The sequence below is a fragment of the Syngnathus leptorhynchus genome, chromosome 9 (genome assembly GCF_054491065.1).
Source record: "Syngnathus leptorhynchus isolate UIUO chromosome 9, UIUO_Slep, whole genome shotgun sequence".
NCBI lineage: Eukaryota > Metazoa > Chordata > Actinopteri > Syngnathiformes > Syngnathidae > Syngnathus > Syngnathus leptorhynchus.
The window spans coordinates 14,126,221-14,150,441 of record NC_141203.1 but is presented as its reverse complement, the minus strand read 5'-3'; the positions used below and the strand labels follow the sequence as shown (position 1 = coordinate 14,150,441).

General features: G+C 51.8%; 1 protein-coding gene across 1 annotated transcript in view; it reads left to right on the top strand.

Annotated features, from left to right (window-relative positions):
- Positions 1-24,221, top strand: part of ttn.2 (titin, tandem duplicate 2) — a 160,289-nt gene that overhangs the window by 134,231 nt on the left and 1,837 nt on the right. Inside the window, exons 215-250 of the mRNA XM_085919768.1 lie at positions 63-650; positions 748-1,050; positions 1,135-1,431; positions 1,511-1,798; positions 1,890-2,189; positions 2,271-2,422; positions 2,521-2,671; positions 2,747-3,046; positions 3,130-4,896; positions 4,978-5,271; positions 5,345-5,632; positions 5,712-6,011; positions 6,084-6,418; positions 6,539-8,270; positions 8,359-8,661; positions 8,827-9,138; positions 9,251-9,541; positions 9,746-10,045; positions 10,353-10,494; positions 10,814-10,977; positions 11,469-11,771; positions 11,838-12,119; positions 12,200-12,793; positions 12,894-13,184; positions 13,278-13,577; positions 13,675-13,977; positions 14,055-14,357; positions 14,450-14,718; positions 14,793-15,108; positions 15,388-15,693; positions 15,810-16,109; positions 16,193-16,768; positions 16,861-17,166; positions 17,242-17,624; positions 17,715-17,925; positions 18,024-23,942. Of these exons, the coding sequence (XP_085775894.1) occupies positions 63-650; positions 748-1,050; positions 1,135-1,431; positions 1,511-1,798; positions 1,890-2,189; positions 2,271-2,422; positions 2,521-2,671; positions 2,747-3,046; positions 3,130-4,896; positions 4,978-5,271; positions 5,345-5,632; positions 5,712-6,011; positions 6,084-6,418; positions 6,539-8,270; positions 8,359-8,661; positions 8,827-9,138; positions 9,251-9,541; positions 9,746-10,045; positions 10,353-10,494; positions 10,814-10,977; positions 11,469-11,771; positions 11,838-12,119; positions 12,200-12,793; positions 12,894-13,184; positions 13,278-13,577; positions 13,675-13,977; positions 14,055-14,357; positions 14,450-14,718; positions 14,793-15,108; positions 15,388-15,693; positions 15,810-16,109; positions 16,193-16,768; positions 16,861-17,166; positions 17,242-17,624; positions 17,715-17,925; positions 18,024-23,942 (19,569 nt within the window). The remainder of the gene's footprint in view (positions 1-62; positions 651-747; positions 1,051-1,134; positions 1,432-1,510; positions 1,799-1,889; positions 2,190-2,270; positions 2,423-2,520; positions 2,672-2,746; positions 3,047-3,129; positions 4,897-4,977; positions 5,272-5,344; positions 5,633-5,711; positions 6,012-6,083; positions 6,419-6,538; positions 8,271-8,358; positions 8,662-8,826; positions 9,139-9,250; positions 9,542-9,745; positions 10,046-10,352; positions 10,495-10,813; positions 10,978-11,468; positions 11,772-11,837; positions 12,120-12,199; positions 12,794-12,893; positions 13,185-13,277; positions 13,578-13,674; positions 13,978-14,054; positions 14,358-14,449; positions 14,719-14,792; positions 15,109-15,387; positions 15,694-15,809; positions 16,110-16,192; positions 16,769-16,860; positions 17,167-17,241; positions 17,625-17,714; positions 17,926-18,023; positions 23,943-24,221) is intronic.

The window sequence follows — 24,221 nt, the reverse complement described above, 5'->3', positions numbered from 1 at the left end:
ATTCTTCAGTTTCCTCAGACATCAAATTCAGTGTTCCAATTCTCTCTCCTCATTTCCCAAAGAATCTCCTGAGGTCGTGATGAAGGACTTCCCCCACAACACAGTGTATGTCAGAGCTGGCTCCACCCTCAAATGTGAGATTCCGTTGACAGGCAGGCCACTGCCCAAGGTGTCCCTCTCCAAGGACAATGTGATACTTAAGTCAACTATGAGGTTCAACTCCGAGGTCACTCCCGACAGCATTAGGATCACGCTCCGTGAGAGCGTCGCAGGAGACGCTGGCCGTTACGATATCCTCGCTTCCAACTCGAGTGGCACCACCAAGTCCTTTGTCCACATTGTGGTTCTGGACAGGCCCAGTGTTCCGCTGGGACCCGTGGAGCTGTTTGACATCACGGAGGACAGCGTGAGTCTGAAGTGGCTCCCGCCTTCTTATGAGGGTGGCAGCGCCATCACAAACTACATCGTCCAGAAGAGGGAGACAACCACGGCCAGCTGGACAGACGTCTCCTCTGCTGTGGCTCGCTGTACCATCAAGATCCAGAAGCTTACAACCGGCCTGGAGTACCAGTTCAGGATTAGAGCCGAGAACAGATATGGAGTCAGTGAGCACATTGACTCACCGGCTGTTTCCGTTCGCCTGCCTTACAGTATGTAGTCTGGGCTGTTGATTGTTTCATTTTGGCCCTTTGATGTCTGTCACGTGTGACCATGACACCACACTCATAACTCGTTGTCTTCCCGCAGCCTTGCCTGAAGCGCCATCCACTCCGGAGATCACCGGTGTGACCAGGGAGACCATCACTGTAGCCTGGAAGGAGCCCAAGTCAGACGGAGGCAGTCAAGTCTTTGGCTACCATCTCCAGATGAAAGACAGGAACAGCATCCTGTGGCAAAGAGTCAACAGAATGATCATCCGGGCCACCCACTTTAAGGTCACAAGCATTCACGCCGGACTCATTTATGAGTTCAAGGTGGCGGCAGAGAACGCCGCTGGAATCAGTGAATTCAGCAAGGTTTCCGATGCAGTGCTGGCAATTGACGCCTGTGGTGAGTCCCGGTGCCGGCAACCCGGCTCCTTTGGACGCTTTTTGTACTTGCTGTGGTCTTATCAGTGTCATCTGTTCCCTGCAGAACCACCCACCGATTTACGCATTAGCGATGTCACCAAAAACTCCATTAGCCTGGCCTGGCAGGTGCCCAACTTTGATGGGGGATCCCAGATCACAGGCTACTTGGTGGAAAAGAGAGAAGGAGTCAATGGCAGGTGGATCAAGGCAAACCTAACCAACATCAAAGATACACGCTACACTGTGACTGGCCTGACTAAAGATCAGACCTATGAGTTCAGAGTCATGGCGAAGAACGCCGTAGGCTCGGTGAGCAATCCTTCCATGACAGCTGGACCTGCCACATGCGTTGACACCTTTGGTACGTAAAAGCACATTTAACATGTTCAACTGGTGAGTGCGGGTTTTCTCATCGGAAGTATTTATTTCTCCTCCTCTAGGTGCTCCAGAAATAGAAATACCAGCAGAGTACTTGAACGAGTTGAAACACAGCGCAGGCTCGGATGTCCAACTCGAGTTTAACATCATTGCCAAGCCTGCTCCCACCATCGAATGGCTGAAGGATGGACGAGAACTCAAACCCAGTGCCCAATTGTCCTTCAAACACACCTTTGAGTCCACAAGTTTGTACCTGAGGGACACCTCGCGCCTAAACTCTGGTACCTATGAGGTCAGGCTGAAGAACTCCTTGGGTTCAGCCTGTGCGGTTGTCAGATTGCTCATCCAAGGTACTTGAAATCAATTTGCATATTTGTTTCTTGTTCAAAGATCATTATTTGAGGTCCCAATAGCAATATATCCTATGATTGCCACTTACAGACAGGCCAGGTCCCCCCGCTGGAGAGATCCAGTTCAAGAAGGTGACCGCTGACAACGTCACCATCATGTGGTCTCCTCCTTGTGACGAGGGTGGTGCCATGGTAACGCACTACCTTGTGGAAAAAAGGGAGACTAGCAGAGTTATGTGGTCCATCATCTCGGAGAAACTTGTCGACTGCATCGTTAACGTGCCCAGACTCATCCAGGGCAACGAATACGTATTCAGAGTCCGTGGTATCAACAAGTATGGCGTCGGTGACCCTCTGGAATCGGCGCCCATCGTTGCCAAGAACGCTTTTGGTAGAAACTACGCAATAAACGACGCATGGATTGGCATCTCAGCCAGTTATCAACTGATTGATGGCTCGTTCATTTCAACAGGTCCTCCCAGCGAGCCATCGAAGCCTCATGTCTCCATGATCACCAAGTCAACCATGACGGTACTTTGGGAGAGACCAGCTCTGGATGGAGGCAGCGACATCGACGGTTACTACCTGGAGAAAAGGGAAAAGAAGAGTCTTCAGTGGTTCAAGGTTGGTTCGTGGATGGTTTTGGCGCCGCGAGTCTTCTCGTCACTGGTAGCGGCTGCAAAGCTAATGATAATAATGGCCGGTTGCGGTTTATTGCGCAGGTGGTGAAAGGCACAATCAGAGACACTAGGCAGAAGGTCAGCGGGCTTGTGGAGAACAACGAGTACCAGTACCGAGTATGCGCTGTCAACAAGGCAGGAGCAGGAAACTACTCAGAGGCCTCCGAATTGTACAAGGCCTACGATCCTATCGGTACACTTTTGCACTTATTCCGACACGCCGCCTTTCCCGTACCACAGCTGATAGACCCCTGGTGTCTACCTTCAGATCTCCCTGGCGAGCCATCCAAATTGCGTGTGGTGGACTCAACCAAGACCTCTATCACTCTCGGATGGGAGAAGCCTGTGTATGATGGTGGCAGTGAGATCACGCATTATTTCCTGGAGCAAATGAACTCAGAGGAGCGAGAATGGGCGACAGTCAACCCGCAAGTTAAGACCTGCGAGCATGTGGTTTCTCACCTCAAACCAGCAACCTACTACTTCTTCAGAGTTTCTGCAGTCAATTGCAAGGGCAAAGGAGAGGATATCAAGATGTACCAGCCTGTGCAAGCCAAGGATATCTTGGGTTTGTAACCTCACAAACGCAAAACTGCCGAGAGGTACAAAGTTGCTTCTTCTGACGTCTGTGTGAAATTTCTCTTTTGACAGAGGAGGCTGACGTTGACTTGGATGTTCCCATGACCACCCACTATATGGCCCGAGCAGGGCGTGACGTGGAGGTGTTTATTCCGCTGAAGGGACGTCCTACCCCGGGCGTCACCTGGCGCCACGGGGAACGCAACATCGCCGCCGACACCCGCTACACCATCACCAGTACCGAGCGCGCTACCACCCTTCTAATTCCCAAGGTCACTCGCGATGACTCTGGCAAGTACATGCTGGAGATTGAGAATGGCGTGGGTGAGCCCAAGATCCTAACTGTTTCCCTGAAGGTGCAAGACAGTCCGTCCACCTGTCAAAAACTGATGATTAAGAATGTGTCCAGAGGTAATTTGACGCTGAGTTGGGAGGCTCCCCTCATTGATGGCGGCTCCCCTGTCACTAAATACATTGTCGAGAAGAAGGGCTCCACCATGAAAGCATACCAGATGGTCACGGACCAGTGTCCCAATACAAGCTATAAGGTGTCAGGCCTGGAGGAGGACATCGCATACTTCTTCCGGGTGTCGGCGGAAAATGAGTTTGGTGTGGGTGACACCTGCGAGACCTTGGAGCCTGTCAGACCCACTGAGACCCCCGGTGCAGTTAAAGACCTGGTTGTGCTTGACTCCACAAAGACCTCCGTCACTCTGCAGTGGACCAAACCCGACCATGACGGTGGCAGCCACATCTCTGAGTACGTCATCGAGAAGAGAAACGAGAACAATGTCAGCTGGACTTTAGCTACAACTTGTAAGCGCTGCACATGCGAGGTGACAGAGCTGGAAAAGGATTCGGAGATGAATTTCAGGGTCTATGCAAAGAATGAGAAGGGCACCAGTGATTTCTCACAGATCGGCCCAATCACGGTGATGGACTTTGTCATTTCCCCCGAGGCCTGCCTCAGTGACTACCCCAACGGAGAGCTGGCCGTTCGTGTGGGTCAGAACATCCACATTGAGCTGCCCTTCAAGGGAAAACCCAGGCCTGCCATCAGTTGGCTGAAAGACAATTTGCCTCTTAAGGAAAGCGAAAATGTCCGCTTCAGGACCACTGACAACAAGACAGCGGTTACAGTCAGAGATGCCAAGAAGGAGCACGCAGGCCAGTATACTTTGGTTCTGGACAACAGAGCTGTAAAGAACTACTTTGACATCGAGGTGACCGTCCTCGGGCCCCCCTCTGTGCCAGTTGGCCCCATCCACTTTGACGAGATCAAGGCCGAAACTATCATCATCTCTTGGAATGAGCCAAAAGAGAACGGAGGCGGCGAGATTACCTGCTACAGTGTGGAGAAGCGTGAGACTTCCCATGCCATCTGGAAGATGGTCTGCTCAAGTGTGGTCAGGACATCCTTCAAGATACCAAACCTGGTGAAGGGAACTGTGTACCAGTTCAGAGTCCGTGCAGAGAACAAATACGGTGTCAGTGAGTCACTCATCTCCACAGAGGTCCTTGCAGAGCATCAATACAAACCTCCAGGTGCTCCTGGAAGGCCAGTGGCCTACAACGTAACCAGTGATGGCATGAGCATTCGCTGGGAAGCGCCAGAGTTTGATGGAGGGTCGCCCATTCTTGGCTACCACGTTGAGAAAAAAGACAGAAATAGTCTCCTGTGGCAGAAGGTAAATTCCACCATCATCTCCAACACAGAGTACAGGATCATCAGTCTTTTGGAGGGTCTCGAGTACTCCTTCAGAGTCTATGCAGAAAACAATGCCGGACTCAGCCCGGTTAGCGAGCAGAGCAAGCACGCACTCGCTATCGCCCCTGTCGGTGAGTACCTGTGACCGGTCTGTTTATAATCGTATGTAGTATCTGTTAGATGAAGCAACGTTTGATTTGACAAATCTTTAGATCCGCCTGGCACCCCGACCTGCATCGACGTGACCCGAGACTCGGTCACTTTGACGTGGGATATCCCCAAGCGAGACGGAGGTAGCAAGATTGTGGCCTACAGCGTGGAGAGGCGCCAGGGCAGGGGGAAATGGCTGCGGTGCAATTTCACTGACATCAGTGAGACACAATTTACAGTGACCGGTCTGTCTGCTGGAGACAGATTTGAATTTAGGGTGATCGCCCGCAATGCTGTGGGCACCATTAGCCCCCCGTCCAACTCCTCTGGATACATCACGACCAAGGATGAGAGCAGTATGCATTCTAAAATTGAAAAAAAATGCTTTTTCCATTACAAATGCTAACAAGTCTTCTTTTCGGTTTGTAGTCTCTCCTGAGATCGAATGGTCCCCAGACCAGGTGCTGACGCTGAGAGCCGGAGAGAATGTCAAGTTGAGCTGCAACATCACCGGTCGTCCAGTACCGCAAGTTGTGTGGTACAAGGATGGAAAAGAAATCGACAAGAGGACTACGACGGACATGGAGATTACCACTGGTATCGGTACCAGCGGCCTGTTTGTTCGCGATGCAAACAGGAACCACCGTGGTGTCTACACTGTGGAGGCCAAGAACAGCTCCGGTGCCAAGAAAGCCGACGTCAACGTCAGAGTCCAAGGTTGCTGCATTCTCACACCGTCGCTCCTTGACGACCAAATGTGCGTATTTGGAGCGTTTACCATCCCTTGTCTTTTCAGATACCCCTGGACCAGTTGAGGGTCCCATCCGTTTCACTGGCATCACGGCCGAAAGGTGCTCAGTGTGGTGGAATCCCCCGGAAAATGACGGTTGCGCCGCCATCACACACTACGTCGTCGAGAAGAGGGAGACGTCCCGGCTTTCCTGGGCTTTGGTCACCTCCAAATGCGAAGCCTGCTCGTTCAGCGCCACCAACCTCATCAAAGGCAACGAGTACCAGTTTAGAATCTCTGCTGTCAACAAGTTTGGTGTTGGCAAACCACTGGACTCTGTTCCCTTCATTGCTCAGATGCAATTCAGTAAGAATTGTTGTGTTGTAATGTCTGTTCCTCATCTTAGCCTCATGTTTTAATGTCTGTTCTTGTGCACAGCTGTGCCTGAGGCACCCGGTACCCCGGATTCTACACACGTCACCGGCAACAGCATCACCGTGTGCTGGACCAGGCCGAGGTCAGACGGCGGCAATGAGATCAAACACTATATCTTGGAGCGACGTGAGAAGAAGAGTCTGCGCTGGGTGAAGGTTTCTGCAAAAAGGCCCATCACCGAGCTCAGGCATAGAGTCACCAACCTTACTGAGGGCAATGAGTACGAGTTCCGTGTCATGGCGGAGAACGGCGCCGGTGTCGGACCGGCCAGCGGCACATCCAGGCTCTTCAAATGCAGAGAGCCTACCAGTGCTCCCAGTGCCCCAACACTAATCAAGGTAGGTTGGCATAGAGACAGCAAAATTTTGAATCAGAGTCAGCTTCAGACTTTAGATCTCGGCATGATGAAAGCCCAAGTGGTTGAGTAACTGTGCTCTACTCTGCTCTGTCTCCATCAGGTTATTGACTCCACCAAATCCTCTGTCACCCTGGAATGGACCAAGCCAGTCTTTGACGGCGGCCTCCCAATCATTGGCTACAATATTGACATGTGCAAGGCCAGCCTCGAAGAGTGGCATCGAGTAAATACCCAGATTTGCTTCCACAAGCGGTACACTGCCAAGGGCCTGGTTGCCGGTGAGCTTTACAAGTTCAGGGTCAGCGCTGTGAACGGATCTGGGGAAGGTGAATCGTCAGTGATGCCCAGCGCCGTGCAGGCTCTCGACAGGCTAACATCGCCCGAGTTCGACATCGATGCCAACTTCAAGCAGACGCATACGGTGAAAAATGGTGGCACCCTCTCCCTTCACGTGGCTTTCCGGGGCAAACCGACTCCTCTGATCACCTGGTCCCGAGTGGATAGCGAACTGCCAGCGATGGCCGATATTAAGAGCACAGATTCCCACTCGACTCTCACTGTCGAGGGCTGCACGCGCTACGAGGCTGGCAAGTACACGCTCTCCCTGGAAAACAACAGCGGGCGCAAGTCCATTACATTTACTGTCAAAGTGCTGGACACGCCCGGACCTCCAGGTGCCTTCACCTTCAAGGATGTCACACGCGGAGCATTGACCATGATGTGGGATGCCCCGAGCAACGACGGCGGCTCGCGAATCCAACACTATATTGTGGACAGACGCGAGGCCAGCCGCCTCACGTGGCAAGAGGTCAGCACCAAGTGCACCCGGCAGATGATCAGAATAACCGGTCTGGACATCGGGGTGTCATACCTCTTCAGAGTCATTGCTGTTAACCAGTACGGCCAGGGGGAACCTCACGAGATGAACGACCCCATCGTGGCGACCGAAGAACCCGCTCCGCCAAAGAGAGTAGATGTTATTGACACGAGCAGTTCTACGGCCTCACTGGTGTGGCTCAAGCCTGAACATGACGGTGGCAGCCACATCAGAGGTTACATCGTGGAGTTCAGAGCTGAGGACAAACAGTTCTGGTCTGTCGCAGGGGAGACCAAGTCCCTTAAGATGCTGGTGGAAGGTCTGATTGAAGATACAGAGTATGAATTCAGAGTCAAGGCCAAGAACGACGCGGGCATCGGTGAGCCTCAGGCGACCTTAACTTCGGTGCTCATCAAAGAGCCTCGGATTGAACCCACCGCCGATCTCAGCGGCATCACCAACCAACTCATCACCTGCAAGACCTCCAATACCTTCACCGTTGACATTCCCATTAGCGGCAGGCCGGCACCTAAAGTCACCTGGAGGCTGGAAGAGATGAAATTGAGCGAGACGGACAGAGTTTCCATCAAGACCACCAAAGAGAGAACCACTCTGGTGGTGAAAGATAGCAAGAGAAGTGACAGCGGCAAATACTACCTGACTCTGGAGAATGCTGCCGGAGCCAAAACCTTTACTGTGACTGTGATGGTGGTCGGAAGACCCAGCCCTCCCACAGGCCCTCTGGTGGTTTCCGGTGTATCCTCTGAGTCCTGCTCGTTGTCCTGGTCCGAGTCCTCTGACGATGGCGGCACAGAAATCACTAACTATATTGTTGAGAAGCGCGAGTCTGGCTCGGCCTCCTGGCAAGTGGTCAATTCCAGCGTGAAGAGAACTACCATCAAGGTCACTCATCTGACTAAGTACATGGAGTACACTTTCAGGGTTTGTGCTGAGAACAAGTTTGGAGTCAGCAAGTCCATCGAGTCTGCAGCCGTGATCATTGAACATCCTTTCGGTACGTTTTGATCGTGCTTCACGCGTTACCTCAAATGTTCAGGGCTTTTTTGGGTAAAATTATGATTTCCTCTGATGAACTCCCGTAGTTCCTCCAAGTCCTCCAACCCGTCCGGATGTGGTGACTGTCTCCGCCAATGCCATCAGCATTAAATGGGATGTGCCCTATGCCGATGGTGGCAGCATGGTGACTGGTTACTGGATTGAGAAGAAAGAGCGTAATACCATTCTGTGGGTGAGGGAGAACAAGCTACCCTGTCTGGATTGCCACTACAAGGTGTCCAGCCTGATTGAGGGTCTCGAGTACCAGTTTAGAGTCTACGCCATGAACGTCGCCGGAATCAGCAAGGCCAGTGAGGCCTCAAGACCAGTGGTGGCGCTCAACCCCGTCGGTGAGTAGCAGCCTGTCTTTTTTACACATGCAAAGCTTTAGTAAGTCCAGCCCTATGTCTGCACGTGCTCAATGATGGCTACGATCAAGGGTCCTAAATTCCATCGTAAAGACCCTGGGGTTCAAAAATGTGTGTGATTAAAAGTTCTCATCCTACTCTCCTCAGATCCTCCCGGTCACCCTCAGGTGACAGACATCACTCGCTCTTCCGTGTCATTGTGCTGGACCGTGCCCGAGAACGACGGCGGCAGCAAGCTTGTCGGCTATGTGGTGGAGAGGAAAGTCTACAGCACTGATGAGTGGGACGAGAACCGCTGGCTCAAGTGCAACTATGCCACCATCACGGAGAACTACTTCACCGTCACCAACCTGGGAGAGGGAGAAACCTTTGAATATCGCATCATTGCCAAGAATGCTGCTGGGGTCCACAGTGCTCCCTCCGTATCCACTGGACCCGTGACCTGCAAGGACGAATACTGTAAGCTCTACAATTGAGAACGTCATGTTTGTTCTCATTTCTTTTCTTTCAGTTACAGTTGGCCCTGACTTGGAAGCAGATTCTAACAAAAACTGCCTTTCTCCACCTTCAGCTCCTCCTCGAGCAGAGCTGGACAGCAAGCTGACTGGCGAGACCATTGTTGTCAACGCCGGCTCCGATCTCGTCCTGGATGGTGCGGTGGGTGGTAAACCAGAACCCACCGTTTACTGGTCCAAGGGCGACAAGATCATGGATCTGGGCGAGAAGTACTCGCTGACCTACACAAGCACAAGAGCAATGGCTGTCATTAAGAACTGTGACAGATTTGACACAGGCAGATACACTCTGACCGTCAAGAACGTCAATGGAATCAAGACGGCGGCTGTCACCGTTAAAGTCCTGGGTCAGTCGGCTAAACCTTTAACGTAACTAGGGTTGTTGTTGGGTTGTTTTTTTTTGCGGAAGGTGTGCCACAAATTTTGACTTGTGCATTCCGAAACAAGCCATCAAAATAGAAAGTCACCACTTAAGAATCTGCGCGAAGTGCTTGCACAATCATAGAAAGGTGACAGACATTCTGAACTGACAACCTTTTGGTGTCTCACAGACACTCCTGGGCCCCCAGCTGATAAAATCGTGATAAGCAGAGTGACGGAGGAGAAGTGCACCGTGTCCTGGAAGATCCCCCTGGAAGACGGCGGTGACATTGTCAGCCATTACGTTGTAGAGCGCCGTGAGACCAGTCGTCTCAACTGGGTCATCATGGAGACCGAATGCAAGAGCTTGTCCTGTGTCAGCACCCGGCTGATTAAGGGCAACGAGTACGTCTTCCGAGTGCGGGGAGTCAACAAGTATGGACCTGGTGTTCCACTGGAATCTGAGCCGGTCATAGCCAGGAATGCTTACAGTAAGTGTATGCAAAGTCATTTTTTAGCACACACATGCACACGGTTAACGTGGTTTTAGGGCAGCAGAAATAGGTTTCGTCCCTTCAGGCTTAGGCTAAGACACAAACAGTATGTACATCATAAGGACATTTCAAGTCTATTTTCAAGAAGGTTCCAATCGACGTCAATCAATCAATCAGTCGGTCAGTAAAAGGAATAAATAAATAAATAAATAAATAAATAAATAAATAAATAAATAATGACACAGGTCAAGTGGAGTCGTGCAAGTTAGAGTTCATTTTTGTGTCTTTTTTGTCTCTACTCCAGCTTTTCCATCCCCACCGGGCACACCAGAAGCCACGGCCGTGGGCAAGGAACACGTCATTATCGAGTGGATGAAGCCAGAGAGTGACGGAGGCAGCGAGATCAAAACTTACCTCGTCGACAAACGGGAGAAGAATAGCACCAGGTTTGACCAACACACACTTCAATCTGGAAGGATGATTTATGACTGCTCGTGATTACGTTCGGTTTCAAAAGAAAAACATCATCGGAAGGGTTTGAATAGTATGACTTCACTCGTTTTGCCACGGGTTTTGATGGTACTTTACGTAATTTACGTTGCCACGTCTAAGTTTCCTAGTCAATTGTCAGATTAGATTGTCTCTTGTCAAATTAGGTCATTAGGTCTTGCTTTTTTAAATCCCGTTCTTTGTATTTTGCCTCTGCCCGTCGTCTATGTTCTCGCCGTGCTCCTGACACATGCTGGCTCCCCTTTTGCAAACCAGGTGGACGCGGGTCAATAAGACGTACACCATCTACGACACGCGCCTCAAGATCACGAGCCTGCTGGAAGGAAGCGAATACCAATTCCGTGTGACGGCCGTCAATGCGGCGGGAGATAGCCAGCCCAGCGATGCCTCGCCATACATCCTCCTCAAAGATCCCAGCTGTGAGACTCTCTTTGTTTGTGGATCTACACCAAACTTTGTTTTCCAAGTCACACATAGGACAGATCGAAGGGTGCAAGGCTCAATTGGACAGGCTTCAGCTTTGATTCATTTATACGTAGAAACATATTTTAATTTTGAAGTATACTCAACAAGGATGTATTATTTTTGTACATATAGCGTATGTCATTCAGTCAGTCCTGCTATCTAATTTCGATAGCACTTTGCATTACAACCTTGACTGCCACTGGGAGAACACGTAGGGTATATCGAGTCTAGACAAATGAGCATTCCCACCTAAGGACAATGTCGAGTTTTCAATACAACTAACAAATGTGAGAGTAAACCTGAGTACTGGCGGAAAATCCGAGTGAGCGTGGTGGTCATCTCCCGAGCCAGAGGTTAAAGTGTCCTTGAGGGAGACACCCCTGATCACCTCCGTCTGAGGTGCATTTTGAACAGCATCCTAACTTTTGCTTGCATCCCCTTGTAGACACCCCAGCTCCCCCATCAATGCCTCGCATCACAGACACAACAAAGCACAGCATCAGCATGACTTGGACCAGACCCATGTACGACGGTGGCTCGGATGTCACCGGCTATGTGTTGGAAATCCTAGAGGAGGGTTCTGAGCAGTGGTATCGCGCCACAGCCAAGGCTCTCAAGACCAATGAGTATCTGGCCGGCGGTCTGGTCGCCAATAAGAAATACCGATTCAGGGTGGCAGCTGTCAACAGCAACGGCACCGGAGAGTTTAGCGAACCCAGCACTGAAATCGAGCCCCTGGAGAGAATTGGTAAGTCTTGCCCAGAGGACATTGTTCTTGATTCTGTCTGGCTCTGATGACACCGCCTACTCGCAGAAATGCCTGACCTGGAATTGGACGAGGACCTGAAGAAGACTGTTTGTCTTCGTGCTGGAGGAACTTTGCGACTTTTTGTGACTGTTGGCGGACGACCAACACCGGTTGTGTCCTGGAGGAAGACGGGCGTGGAGCTGCAGAGCCGCGGCTTCCTGGAGACCACTGACAGCTACACTATGCTGATTGTGGAGAAGGTTGACCGCTACGACTCTGGGAAATACGTAGTGGAGGCAGAGAACCCCTCAGGCAAGAAGTCTGCAACCATCCTGGTCAAAGTCTATGGTAGGTGAACACCCAAAGATTCTTGGAATGCAGCTTAAAAAGTGGGGTCGAATTTCACTCTATCTATTCATCCCCTGCAGACACTCCTGGTCCTCCAGCTTCTGTGAAAGTGAAGGACTATACCAAGGAGTCAGTTGTCATCACCTGGGACGTCCCAACTATTGACGGCGGCGCTCACATCAGCAACTATATCATCGAGAAACGAGAAGCCAGCATGAAGTCTTACAAGACTGTCACCACAGAGTGTCGAAAGACCCTGTTCAGGATCACTGGCCTGGAAGAGGGTGCGCACTACTTCTTTAGAGTACTACCAGAGAATATCTATGGCGTCGGGCAGCCCTGCGAGACAGCTGAGGCTGTCCTGGTGTGCGAAGTGCCATCGGTGCCTCAGAGCCTCCAGGTCACTGATGTCACAAAGTCTTCAGTCACTCTGCGATGGGACAAACCCATGCATGAAGGTGGCAGCAGGCTGACGGGCTACATTATTGAAGCCTGCAGGGTGTCAACAGACAGGTGGACTACAGTGGTCACCGTCAAGGCCTCCATCTCCCAGTACACTATCGAGTCTCTCACGGAGAACGACCAGTACTTTTTCAGAATCCGAGCTTGCAACAGCAGAGGAAGCGGTGAGGCCGTGGACATCGTCACCCCCGTCACCATACAGGAAGTCAAAGGTATGTCCGCCAAGAGATGCAAACCTTCACAGCTGTAAAATGATCCCCCACCGTTATCGTTTCACATGACGCATCCACCCACCTCTGTGTTTGCCTCCAGTCATGCCAAAGATCGACATGACCAGCATTCCTCAGAGGATTGTCTACGTCCCCCGTGGTAAACCCATCGATCTCAACTTGCCAATTATGGCCAAACCGCAGCCTATCTGCTCCTGGTTCTTTGGCGGTGTTCAGTTAAAAGACAGCCTGGAGCGCATCAAAACAGAAAGCAATGGCAAATACAGCCGTCTGGTCATCCGTGAGACCACTATCGACGACACAGGAGACTACATGCTTGAGGTCAAAAACGCCATCGGTGTGGCAACTGAAGTTATTAAAGTGGTCATCCTAGGTAGGCTGGCAGAAACTCCAAATCGACACCAACGTGACGTTTGAGTATTTGCGGTGTGAGGATCTGGACCCCTCTCTTCATATGCTATTTCAGACAAACCCGGCATACCGATGGGCCCCATGAAGATCGTCGAACTTGATGGCCAATCAGTGACAGTCAGCTGGCAACCTCCAGAGAAGGACGGCGGCGCTAACATCAGCGGATATGTAGTAGAACAGCGCGATGCTCACCGCCCCGGCTGGATCACAGTCTCAGAATCGGTGACCCGACCGTGCTTCAAGTTTACCCGACTTTCTGAGGGAATCGAGTATGTGTTCCGTGTTGCCGCCATGAACCGCTTCGGTGTTGGTGGCTTCCTCCAGTCGCAAGTGGTGGAATCTAAGAGTGCCAAAAGTGAGTGCACAAACTGACAAGGCCTTGGAGGCACCGCAGCAAGGTTTGATTTGCCTATGATTTGCCCTCCTAATTTGTCTGCGGTTGACTTGCGCAGCCATCCCTGGACCTCCGACCAGACCACAGGTACTCGACGTCAGTCACGAGGGCATGACCCTCACTTGGCATCCGCCGGAGGACAACGGTGGCTCCACCATCACCGGTTATATCATTGAGCGCAAGGAGCCTCGTTCTGACCGATGGCTGAGGATCAACAAAAACCCAGTGACCATGACCAGGTACCGCTCTTCTGGTCTGATCGAAGGCCTGGAGTACGAATACCGCATCACAGCCATTAACTCCAGAGGAACCGGCAAACCCAGCGAGACCTCTGCCATCACTGTTGCCATGGATCCCATAGGTACATGATAAACCTACACACTTGTACTTGTGAATAAGTGAATCTCACCGACCCTATGTATATTGTTGTGAAAATAGCGCCACCGGGTCCTCCAGTTCATCCCAAAGTCACAGATACCACCAGAACTTCTGTGTCTCTGGCCTGGTTGCCTCCTGTAGAGGAGGGTGGCTCTGCGGTCACCGGTTACTTTGTTGAGATGCAAAAGGTGGACCAGGTGGAGTGGACCCTGTGCAACACCACATCCACCAAAATGTGCGAGTATACCCTCACACACATGCCGCAAGGTGCAGAATACAAGTTCAGAGTCATCGCCTGCAATGCTGGTGGCACTGGGGAAGCCGCAGAAATTTCTGGGGTTATCAAAGTCCAGGAGATGCTCAGTAAGATAAATTCATTTGATCATTATTTTTACAGTGTACTACATCGTTTGCCACATTCTATCCCACACAAATCTCCTCTGTGTCTTCCTTAGATTATCCTGAATACAAGCTGGACAGTAGATATGAGGAGGGCTACGTGGTGCGGCAAGGAGGAGTCATCTGCCTGTCGGTGCCCTTCACTGGTAAACCCATTCCTACGTGCAAGTGGACCAAGGATGGACGCGACATCTCCCACCGGGCCATGATCGCTGTCAACGATGACATAACGGAGCTTGTCATCAAAGAGGCTCACAAAGATGACACGGGTACTTACGACCTGCTGTTGGAGAACAAATGTGGCAGGAAAGCCGTGTACATCAAGGTAAGGTCAAGTCCTGTGAACTGCAACCATCTTATATTCTTTTTAATCTTGTGCGGATGTCTGCCTATCTCCAGGTGAAGGTCATCGGGCGTCCCGATGTCCCGGAGGGCCCTCTGGAGTTCGACGATATTCAGGCCAGATCGGTCCGAGTCAGCTGGCGGCCCCCGTCTGACGACGGAGGCTCCGACCTCCTCGGATATATCGTGGAGAGACGCGAAGTCCCCAAGGCTGCTTGGTATACGGTGGACGCTCGGGTCACAGAGAACTCCCTGGTGGTCAAAGGCCTGAAAGAGAATATGCAGTACCACTTTAGGGTCTCTGCTGAGAACCAGTTTGGTGCCAGCCGCTCTCTGAAGTCCGAGGAGCCTGTCACAGCAAAGACACCTCTCTGTGAGTACCGAGAATATCAAGTGGTAACGTGACTTGAAGGTGCCTTGATTTAGGAGTTTGCCAAGTTTAAAATGGTCTCTTGGTTGATATTTCTTTTCTTTTTGTCTTGTGAAATATGGGAAATAATGACCTCATCGCTCCCCGTTTCTACTCGTTGTTGGTTGTGTGGCAAACGGGGACTGTCCACCCTCACCCTCAGTGCAGTTTTTCTTTATTGAAAGCACGTATGGCTATCCAAACTCTCTTATAAGCTTTTGTCTCACTCTTATTTATCTAAAGGCCCACCGGAACCCCCCAGCAATCCTCCAGAGATCATGGAGGTGGCCAAGTCCTCAGTCTCTCTATCATGGGCCCGGCCCCGGGACGACGGTGGCTCACGTGTCACAGGATACTTTGTTGAGAGGAGGGAGGTTTCCACGGAGAAGTGGGTCCGCCACAACAAGACTCACATCACAACCACCATGTACAACATCACCGGCCTCATCCCCGATGCGGAGTACATGTTCCGAATTGTGGCACAGAATGACGTCGGGCAGAGTGAGCCGGGCCCTGCATCTGAGTCGGTGGTCTGCAAAGATCCATTCGGTGTGTAAATGTCCCACGGTGGTGCCCGGGAGCGAATCAATTAATATTAATATTAATATTGATTGATTGTGTATTGTTGTTGCCAATCGACACACTCATTGATATCTTCTCCCCAGACAAACCAAGCCAACCGGGAGAGATCGACGTCATATCCGTAACCAAAGACTGCATTACCATCCATTGGTTACGGCCCGACTTTGATGGGGGGAAGGAAATCTTGGGGTACTGGATCGAGTACAGGCAGTCCGGCGAAAGCGCCTGGAAGAAGTGCAACAAAGAGCGTTCCAAGGACCGCCAGTTTACCATGGGGGGCCTGATGGAAGCCACGGAGTACGAGTTCAGAATCTTGGCCGAGAACGAAGCCGGACTCAGCAGGCCTAGGCGCACGCCCATGGGCATCAAAACCAAGTTGAGCGGTGAGTGACGGTTATGGAGTTCATCTCACTGCTTACATTGTCAAATGTACTTCTTGAAATTGACTCTGACTGATGTTCTGCAGTTGGCGAGGCTCCGGCTTTGAAGGAAGACATCGCGGATGTCACAACCAAACTCGGAGAGTCTGGCACGCTGTCCTGCGGCATTATCGGCAGACCTCTGCCAGAGATCAAGTGGTACCGCTATGGCAAAGAGCTGATTCAGAGTCGCAAGTACAAGATGAGCTCAGATGGCCGCAACCACTCCCTTAGCATCATGACAGACGACCAGGAAGACGAGGGCCTGTACACCTGCAGGGCCATCAATGAAGCCGGGGAGATGGAGACCAGCGGCAAACTGCTGCTACAGGCTGCACCTCAGCTGCACCCCGGCTTCCCGCTGAAGGAGAAATATTATGCCGGAGCTGGCACCAGTCTCCGCCTCCACGTGGTCTACATCGGCCGCCCCATTCCCCAGATTATGTGGTTCTATGACAAGAAGCCTCTGAACTCGTCCGAGAAAGTGATTATTGAGAACACGGAGAGCTACACCCACCTGGTGGTGAGGAACGTCCAAAGGAAGACTAACGCCGGCCGTTACAAAGTGCAGCTGAGCAACAAGTTTGGCACCGTTGATACAGTATTGCGGGTAGAAATTCAAGGTAAAGCTATGTATGACTTTAAGATATGATATGTGTGTGTCATTTCATCGCCATTGCTGAAAGTCTAAAAGTGCCCATTCCGACGTACCCAGATAAGCCGTCCATCCCGGAGGGCCCGGTGGTGGTTGAAGCTCTGTTGAAGAGCGTCGTCATTATTGGGTGGAAGGCTCCCAAAGATGACGGTGGCGCCATGATCACCAACTACATTGTGGAGAAACGCATGGCCAAGGAGGGAGAAGTGTGGAACCTCGTGTCCTCTTCTGTCTCTGGAACCACGTGCCGCGTACCCAACCTTGTGGAGAGTGCCGGATACTACTTCCGAGTTTCTGCTCAGAACCAGTACGGTGTCAGCGAGCCTCTGGAGATTCCCTCAGTGGTCATCATCAAGAGTCCATTCGGTGAGTCGCGTAGCTACAAAGAAGAAAGATATTTGTCTTTGATTCCGCTTTGATGGTCCTTTCTGTGGTCCTCAGAAAAACCTGGCATACCACAGCAACCCTTCATCGTCAGCTCCTCCGAGGACTCGTGCGTCGTCAGCTGGAAGCCACCAAGCAGTGACGGTGGCGCTAAAGTATCTGCCTACTATCTGGAAAAGCGTGAGAAGAAGCAGAACAAGTGGATGTCAGTCACCACTAAGAAGATTGTGGAGACCAGCTTCGAGGTCACAGGCCTAATTGAAGGCTTTGAGTATGAGTTCCGTGTCAAGTGCGAGAATATGGGTGGAGAGAGTGACTGGAGCGAAACCTCAGAGCCCATTGTGCCCAAGTCCGACCAGTCTCTGCGTGCTCCCAGCTTCAGGGAGGAGATCCGAGACATGACTGTCAAATACCATGCCAATGCCACCTTTGTTACCAAGGTTCTTATCTCTATATCTTTTGACAATGCATACCTTGTACATCTTGCAGTTATCATCGTAAGTTCATATTCTTTTGCCACCTATGTGCAGGTGGTGGGACATCCCAAGCCTGTAGTCAAGTGGTACCGAAGTGGAAAGGAAATCCAGGCTGACGGAACCAAAATCAAAGCCCTTGAGTTCAAGGGCGGTTACTACCAACTGGTTATCACTGCCGCTGAGGAGAGTGACGCCACAGTCTATCAAGTCAGAGCGACCAACTCTGCTGGCTCCATCTCCACCACAGCAAACTTGGATGTGGAAGGTAGACAGCGCGACTCGCCGATAACTAGCCGGAACGATCCTTTCAATGGTGATCGCTTTGAGATTGAGCCGTGCTATGTGTGTCTGTGGTAATTGCAGTTCCTGCCAAGATTCACCTGCCAAAGGAGCTCCAAGGAATGGGAGCAGTCCGCGCTGTTCGGGGTGAGCACATCACCATCAAAATCCCCATCTCAGGAAAGCCCGAACCAGCAATTACCTGGCAGAAGGGCCAGGAGATCCTCTCCAACTCTCCCTATCACCAGATCATCGCCACTCGCTCCTTTACATCGCTGGTCTTCCAGAAGGGAGTGCAGCAGAAGGACACGGGCTACTATAGCATCACTGCCAAAAACAGGTTCGGAACGGACAAACAGACCATCGAGGTGAGCATAGCAGATATTCCCGAAGCTCCCAAAGGACTGGTGGTCAGCAACATCTCCCGAGACTCCATTACGCTGGCCTGGGAGCCCCCTGCCAGCGATGGCGGGAGTGACATAATCAGTTACATTGTGGAGAAGTGTCCCACCTCTGCGGACAGGTGGATTCGCGCCGGACAGACTGCTGACTGCAGCATCACCATCCTCAACATCTTTGGCAAGGCCAAATATCAGTTCCGCGTTATTGCAGAAAACCAGTTTGGCTTGAGTTCTCCCTCTGCACCAACGGAGCCCATCACCACAAAGGAGGACAAGTCTGTGATCAGGAACTATGATGAGGAAGTGGACGAAAGCAGAGAGACAACCAAAGAAGAAGCTCACTCATTCAAGATCAAGGAGCTCCACTCCAAGTACACCATTTCGGAGGAGTTGGCTCGTTGTCAATTTGGAGTGGTCCACCGGTGTGTGGAGATTGCAACCAAGAAGACCTTCATGGCCAAGTTCATCAAGGTCAAAGGAACTGACCGTGAGCTGGTTCTTAGGGAAATTGAGGCCTTGAATGTAGCAAGGCATAAGAACGTAATCTACCTGCACGAGTATTTTGAAAGTATGGAGGAGATTGTCCTCATCTTTGAATTTATTTCTGGAGTTGACATCTTCGAGCGCCTTGGAACAAGCAACTTTGAGCTCACCGAGCAGGAGATTGTCCTCTATCTCAGACAGGTCTGCTCGGCTCTCAGGTTTATGCACAGCAACAACTTTGGCCACTTTGATATCCGCCCAGACAACATTGTCTACGCCACAAGGAAAAGCAAGGTTGTCAAGATCATCGATATGGGTCAGGCTCGCTCGCTGGCGCCAGGTGAAAACATTCGAATGTTCTTCTCAGCCCCAGAGTACTGCGCCCCTGAGGTCCACCGTCACGATTTGGTCACCACAGCCACTGACATGTGGTCCGTCGGTGTGCTTGCCTACGTGCTGCTGAGTGGCGTCAATCCGTTTGCAGCGGAATCTGTCACACAAACGGTTGAGAACATCTGCGCCTGTGAATATGTCTTTGACGCTGACTCATTTAGGGACATCAGTTTAGAGGCTATGGATTTTGTGGACAGACTTCTCGTCAAGGACAGGAAGCTCCGTATGACCGCCCATGAGGCATTGGAGCACCCGTGGCTGAAGATGAAGATGGAGCACGTCAGCAGGAAGGTCATCCGGACTTTGAGACACAGGAGGTATTACCATTCTGTGGTGAAGAGGACTGACACGATTGTCTCGGCAGCTCGTGTCGCCTACGGCGGCGCCTTCAAGAACCAGAGAGGGTTGTTTGTAGGCAAAGTGAAGATGGCCAGCGAATATCACGGTCTCCGCGCCGGCCCCGTCATGCACGCCTCTGCCGAGGAAGGTGGCCACGTTAGGTTCACTTGCAGCATTGCCAACTTTGACCAAAGTACACAGGTGACGTGGTACTTTGGCAGCCGCCAGTTACACTCAAGCTCCAAGTACGAGATCACGTACCACAACGGTTTTGCCAGCATATATGTGAAGGACATTGAAGAGAGCGATGACGGCGTCTACAGGTGCAAGGTGTTGACTGACGACGGCGAGGATAGTGCGTATGGTGAGCTCTTTGTCGAGACAGTCAGAAGCATCAGGGAGCACTATGTGAGTCGTTCCATCAAGAAACTAAGAAGGAGGATTGACAAGACCAGAATCCTCTACAGGCCACCGGAGTTCACGCTGCCACTGTACAACCGCACCGCTTACATTGGCGAAGACGTGCGCTTTGGCGTCACCATTACCGTGCACCCCGATCCTCGTGTCACGTGGTTGAAGAACGGCGAAAGAATCTCACCCGCCGACGGTGACCCCAAGTACACTTTCCTGAGCGACAAGGGTCTGTACCAGCTGATTGTCCACAATCTTGACACGAGCGACGACGCCGAATACACGGTCATGGCCCACAACAAGTTTGGAGAAGACAGCTGCAAAGCCCGTCTCACCGTGACACCACATCCCGTGACAGAGGAAAGTATGAGGCCCACGTTCAAGCGCCTGCTGGCCAATGTCGAATGCACAGAAGGGGAGAGCGTCCGCTTTGATATTAGAGTGTCTGGAATCCCAACTCCTTCCCTGAAATGGGAGAAGGATGGCCATTCTCTCCAGCTGGGTCCAAAGATAATTGTCATCCAAGAGGACACTGACCACCATGTTCTGTGCATCAGGGAGACACTGATTGAGGACTCCGGTATCTACAGAGTGACCGCCACCAACTGCGCCGGCTCTGTGAGTTGCCAGGCGATCCTGAGTGTGGACCGCCTCACGTATACCAGAAGAGAGTACAAGAGTGAGGAGGAGAAATACAGATATGTCCAGAAGCAGATTGAAAAGACCAACAAAATGGCTCAGAAGATTGTTGCCACAGAGGAGATTGTGCCGCTGAATCCAACGGCACAAGAGGCTCTGAAATTTGCCGCCGAGATGTACAAGCCTGCCTTCAGCACCAAGAACGTCGAGGGCGAGTTCGACATCACTGTGGTAAAGTCGGAGACCAGGAAACTAGAAGACGAGAGAAGGATTTTCATGCCCTATGAGATTCCCGAACCTGCCATTCATGACCGCCGAGCTCTGGATGAGGACCAAGTTATTAAGCAATTTGTCGCACTCTCTGACATGAAGTGGTATCGCAAATTGAGAGAGCAGTATCTGGTTTCAGAGAGAAGTGAAAGGTTTGTGCAAAAGCGACAAAGGCGAATTCGCCTGTCCAGGTGGGAGCAGTTCTACGTCGTGCCGCTCCCCAGGATCACGGACCAGTACAGGCCAAGATGGCGAATTCCAAAAATGACTTTAGATGACTTGGAGATTGTCAGACCTGCCCGCCGCTCACCGTCTCCCGAGTCTGCCGTTTCGTTCAGATCCAGGAGACGATCTTTGGGTGACTTGAGTGACGAGGAGTTGCTGATCAGCGCTGCTGATGACTATCTGTCCTCCAGAAGGACAGAGGAGGAGAAGATGATGCTGGAGGATGAACTGGAGCTTGGCTTTTCTGCCTCCCCTGCGGTCAGTCCGGTTCGCATCGAACGACGCGCGGTGCAGCGCGAAGAGAGGTCTCGAGAGATACGACGGGACGCTTTGGAGATTGCGGAGACAAAGAAAAAGCGGACTGTTTCTCAGTACATGAGAAGGAGGCGCTCACTGTCCCCCACCTACATTGAGCTGATGCGCCCGGTCTCCGAGTTGATCCGACCGGCTCGCGTGAGACTTGCGGCGGAGGCAGAGACCGAGCTTGTAGAGAGGAGGTCTCCAACGCCAGAGAGAACTCGTCCTCGCTCTCCGAGCCCCGTCAGGTCTGTTGAGAGATCGTCCCGTTCCACATCTCGGTTTGAGCGCTCTGCCCGCTTTGACATCATGTCCCGCTACGAGGCGAGAAAGGCAGCTCTGAAGTCTGAAAGGACGTACCAGGTTGTGAGTCAGTCGCCTTTCAGCCTGGACCACGGGCCCCGCGTGACCGTCAGGATGCGCTCTCACCGCGTGCCACTAGGCCAGGACACCAAATTCACTCTGAACATCCAAGCCAAGCCGGAGGCCCAGGTCAAGTGGTTTCACAACGGAAACGAAATCTGCGAAACCAGCAGCAAATACATCTTTAGCAACCTGAGCGGAGTTCTGACCATCACCATCCTGGATTGCCAGGAGGAGGACAGCGGTACATACCGCTGCTTCTGTTCCAACGCCAGAGGCGAAGCCTCGGACTACGCCACCCTGGATGTGGCAGGAGGTGCCTACACCACTTTCTCTTCTCGCCGCAAGGATGAGGAAGTTCCTAAATCTATCGTCCCCGAAATGACTCGACTTGATCACTACAGCTCGTCCCGCTTCAAAACTGGCTATGAATCTGAAAGCCACTTTGCAGTGGAAGAAAGCAAGACTAAGTTATCTGAGACACGCGAAGACATCACTCGAGAAAGGTATGACGGCGGGGCATCTTCTGAGAGGTACTCGTCTGCTGAGCGCTACGGCGCATCCGTCAAGTACGCCTCTACTGAATACTTGTCATCTGCCTCTTCCTACTCCTCTGACAAGTTTGCCCTTTCTGAAAAACACACAGCGGCCGGAACCAAGTCAAAGTACGCTGCTTCGTCCGAGCAGTTTTCTGCCCAAAAAGCGACGCCGACTATCGCGGCTAGATTCCTCACCAAGCCACAGTCTGTGACCCTTGCCGCGGGTGAGACAGCCCGCTTTTCCTGCGATATTGATGGTGCGCCCGCGCCTTCTGTGACCTGGATGCACGAGGGAAAAACCATTGTTTCCTCCCACCGTGTTCAAGTCACCACCTCGCAGTACAAGTCCAACCTGGAGGTCTCTTCTGTCACATCCTCTGATGAGGGCAGTTATACAGTCATCATAGAGAACTCGGCGGGACGACAAGAGGCTCAATTCACCTTGACCATCCGCAGGGCCGTTCCCAAAGAGGTCAAGGGCATCAAGTCCCCAGAACCCAGTGTGAAGTCACCGAAGCCTTCGGTCACATCACCGTCGCCGTCTGTGACTTCCCCTGTTCCGAGTGTGAAGTCACCGGCGGCTAGCCTCAAGTCTCCTGAACCTAGGGTGAAGTCACCGCCACCTAGTTTCAAGTCTCCTGAACCTAGGGTGAAGTCACTGCCACCTGGCATCAAGTCTCCTGAACCGAGTGTGAAGTCAGCCGCACCTGGCGTCAAATCCCCTGAACCTATTGTGAAGGCACCAGCAGCACCAAGTGTTAAGTCTCCAGAGCCAGATGTGAAGCACCCTGAGCCCTCAAAATCCAGTGTGAAGTCACCAGCATCCAGAGTCAAGTCCCCCGAACCTAGTGTGAAGACACCAGAACCCGGCGTCAAGTCCCCCGAGCCCTCGGTGAAATCACCAATACCCAGGGTGAAGTCACCAGTACCGGCTGTCAAGTCTCCAACGCCTGCTGGGAAGACATCGAGTGTGAAGTCACCAGTTCCTGGGATCAAATCACCTGAACCACAGGGAATTAAGTCTCCTGGGGGTGTTAAATCTCCTGAACCAGGACCTAAGTCACCGCCACCAGTCAAGTCACCTGAAGCTGAGGAACCTAAAATGTCCCGGAGCATCAAATCACCTGAACCTGCAGAGATGAAAACACCTAAAGGCATCAAGTCCCCAGAACCATCTGGAATCAAGTCACCGAGGGCTGTAAAGTCCCCTGAGCCTGAGGCAGTCAAATCTCCGACCAGAACAAAGTCTCCACCTCCTGCGATGTCCTCAAAGAGGGTCCTGTCACCGCCAGCTGATGAGTCTCCAACCCCCAAGCCACCCAAAATCGTGAGTCAGCTGGCAGCTGTGGCCTATGAAGACTCCGTCAAGATGTCTTGTGTTTGCGAGAGCAGCGTCAAGGACGTGTCGTGGTATTGCAACGGTCGACGACTTTCCAAGAGCAGTCGCTTTAAGATGCAGTACTCCGAAGGTTCCTGCAGTCTCCTGATACACGACTTGACCGACAGCGACCAGGGAGAGTACACCTGCGAGATGACATCAGAGGGAGGCGTCTCAAAGTCCTCCATCTCCTTCACTGGACAGCTTTACCAGTCCATTCGCATGAAGGTCAACACTTACCGTGAAAAGCAACTTGCAGTTAAAGGTGAGCAACAAGTCCCAAGTGAGTCACGTGGGGATGGTCGATCATTCGCACGCATCACTCAGAACAATGTTTCCGCAAACGCTTCTTGGTGCACGGTCACGCTCTTTCAAAGAGAGTTTTATCGCGGATAACAGACGCAAGTATGCGGGAAATTAATTGGCCAGCAAACACCACAATGTCACCGTCATTTGCTTTTTCTTGAAGTGAAACAAATTCTATCCAAATCAGATTTTGATTTCTGAAATGTATCCATTTTATTTGAGGGGCATTTCCTATTCT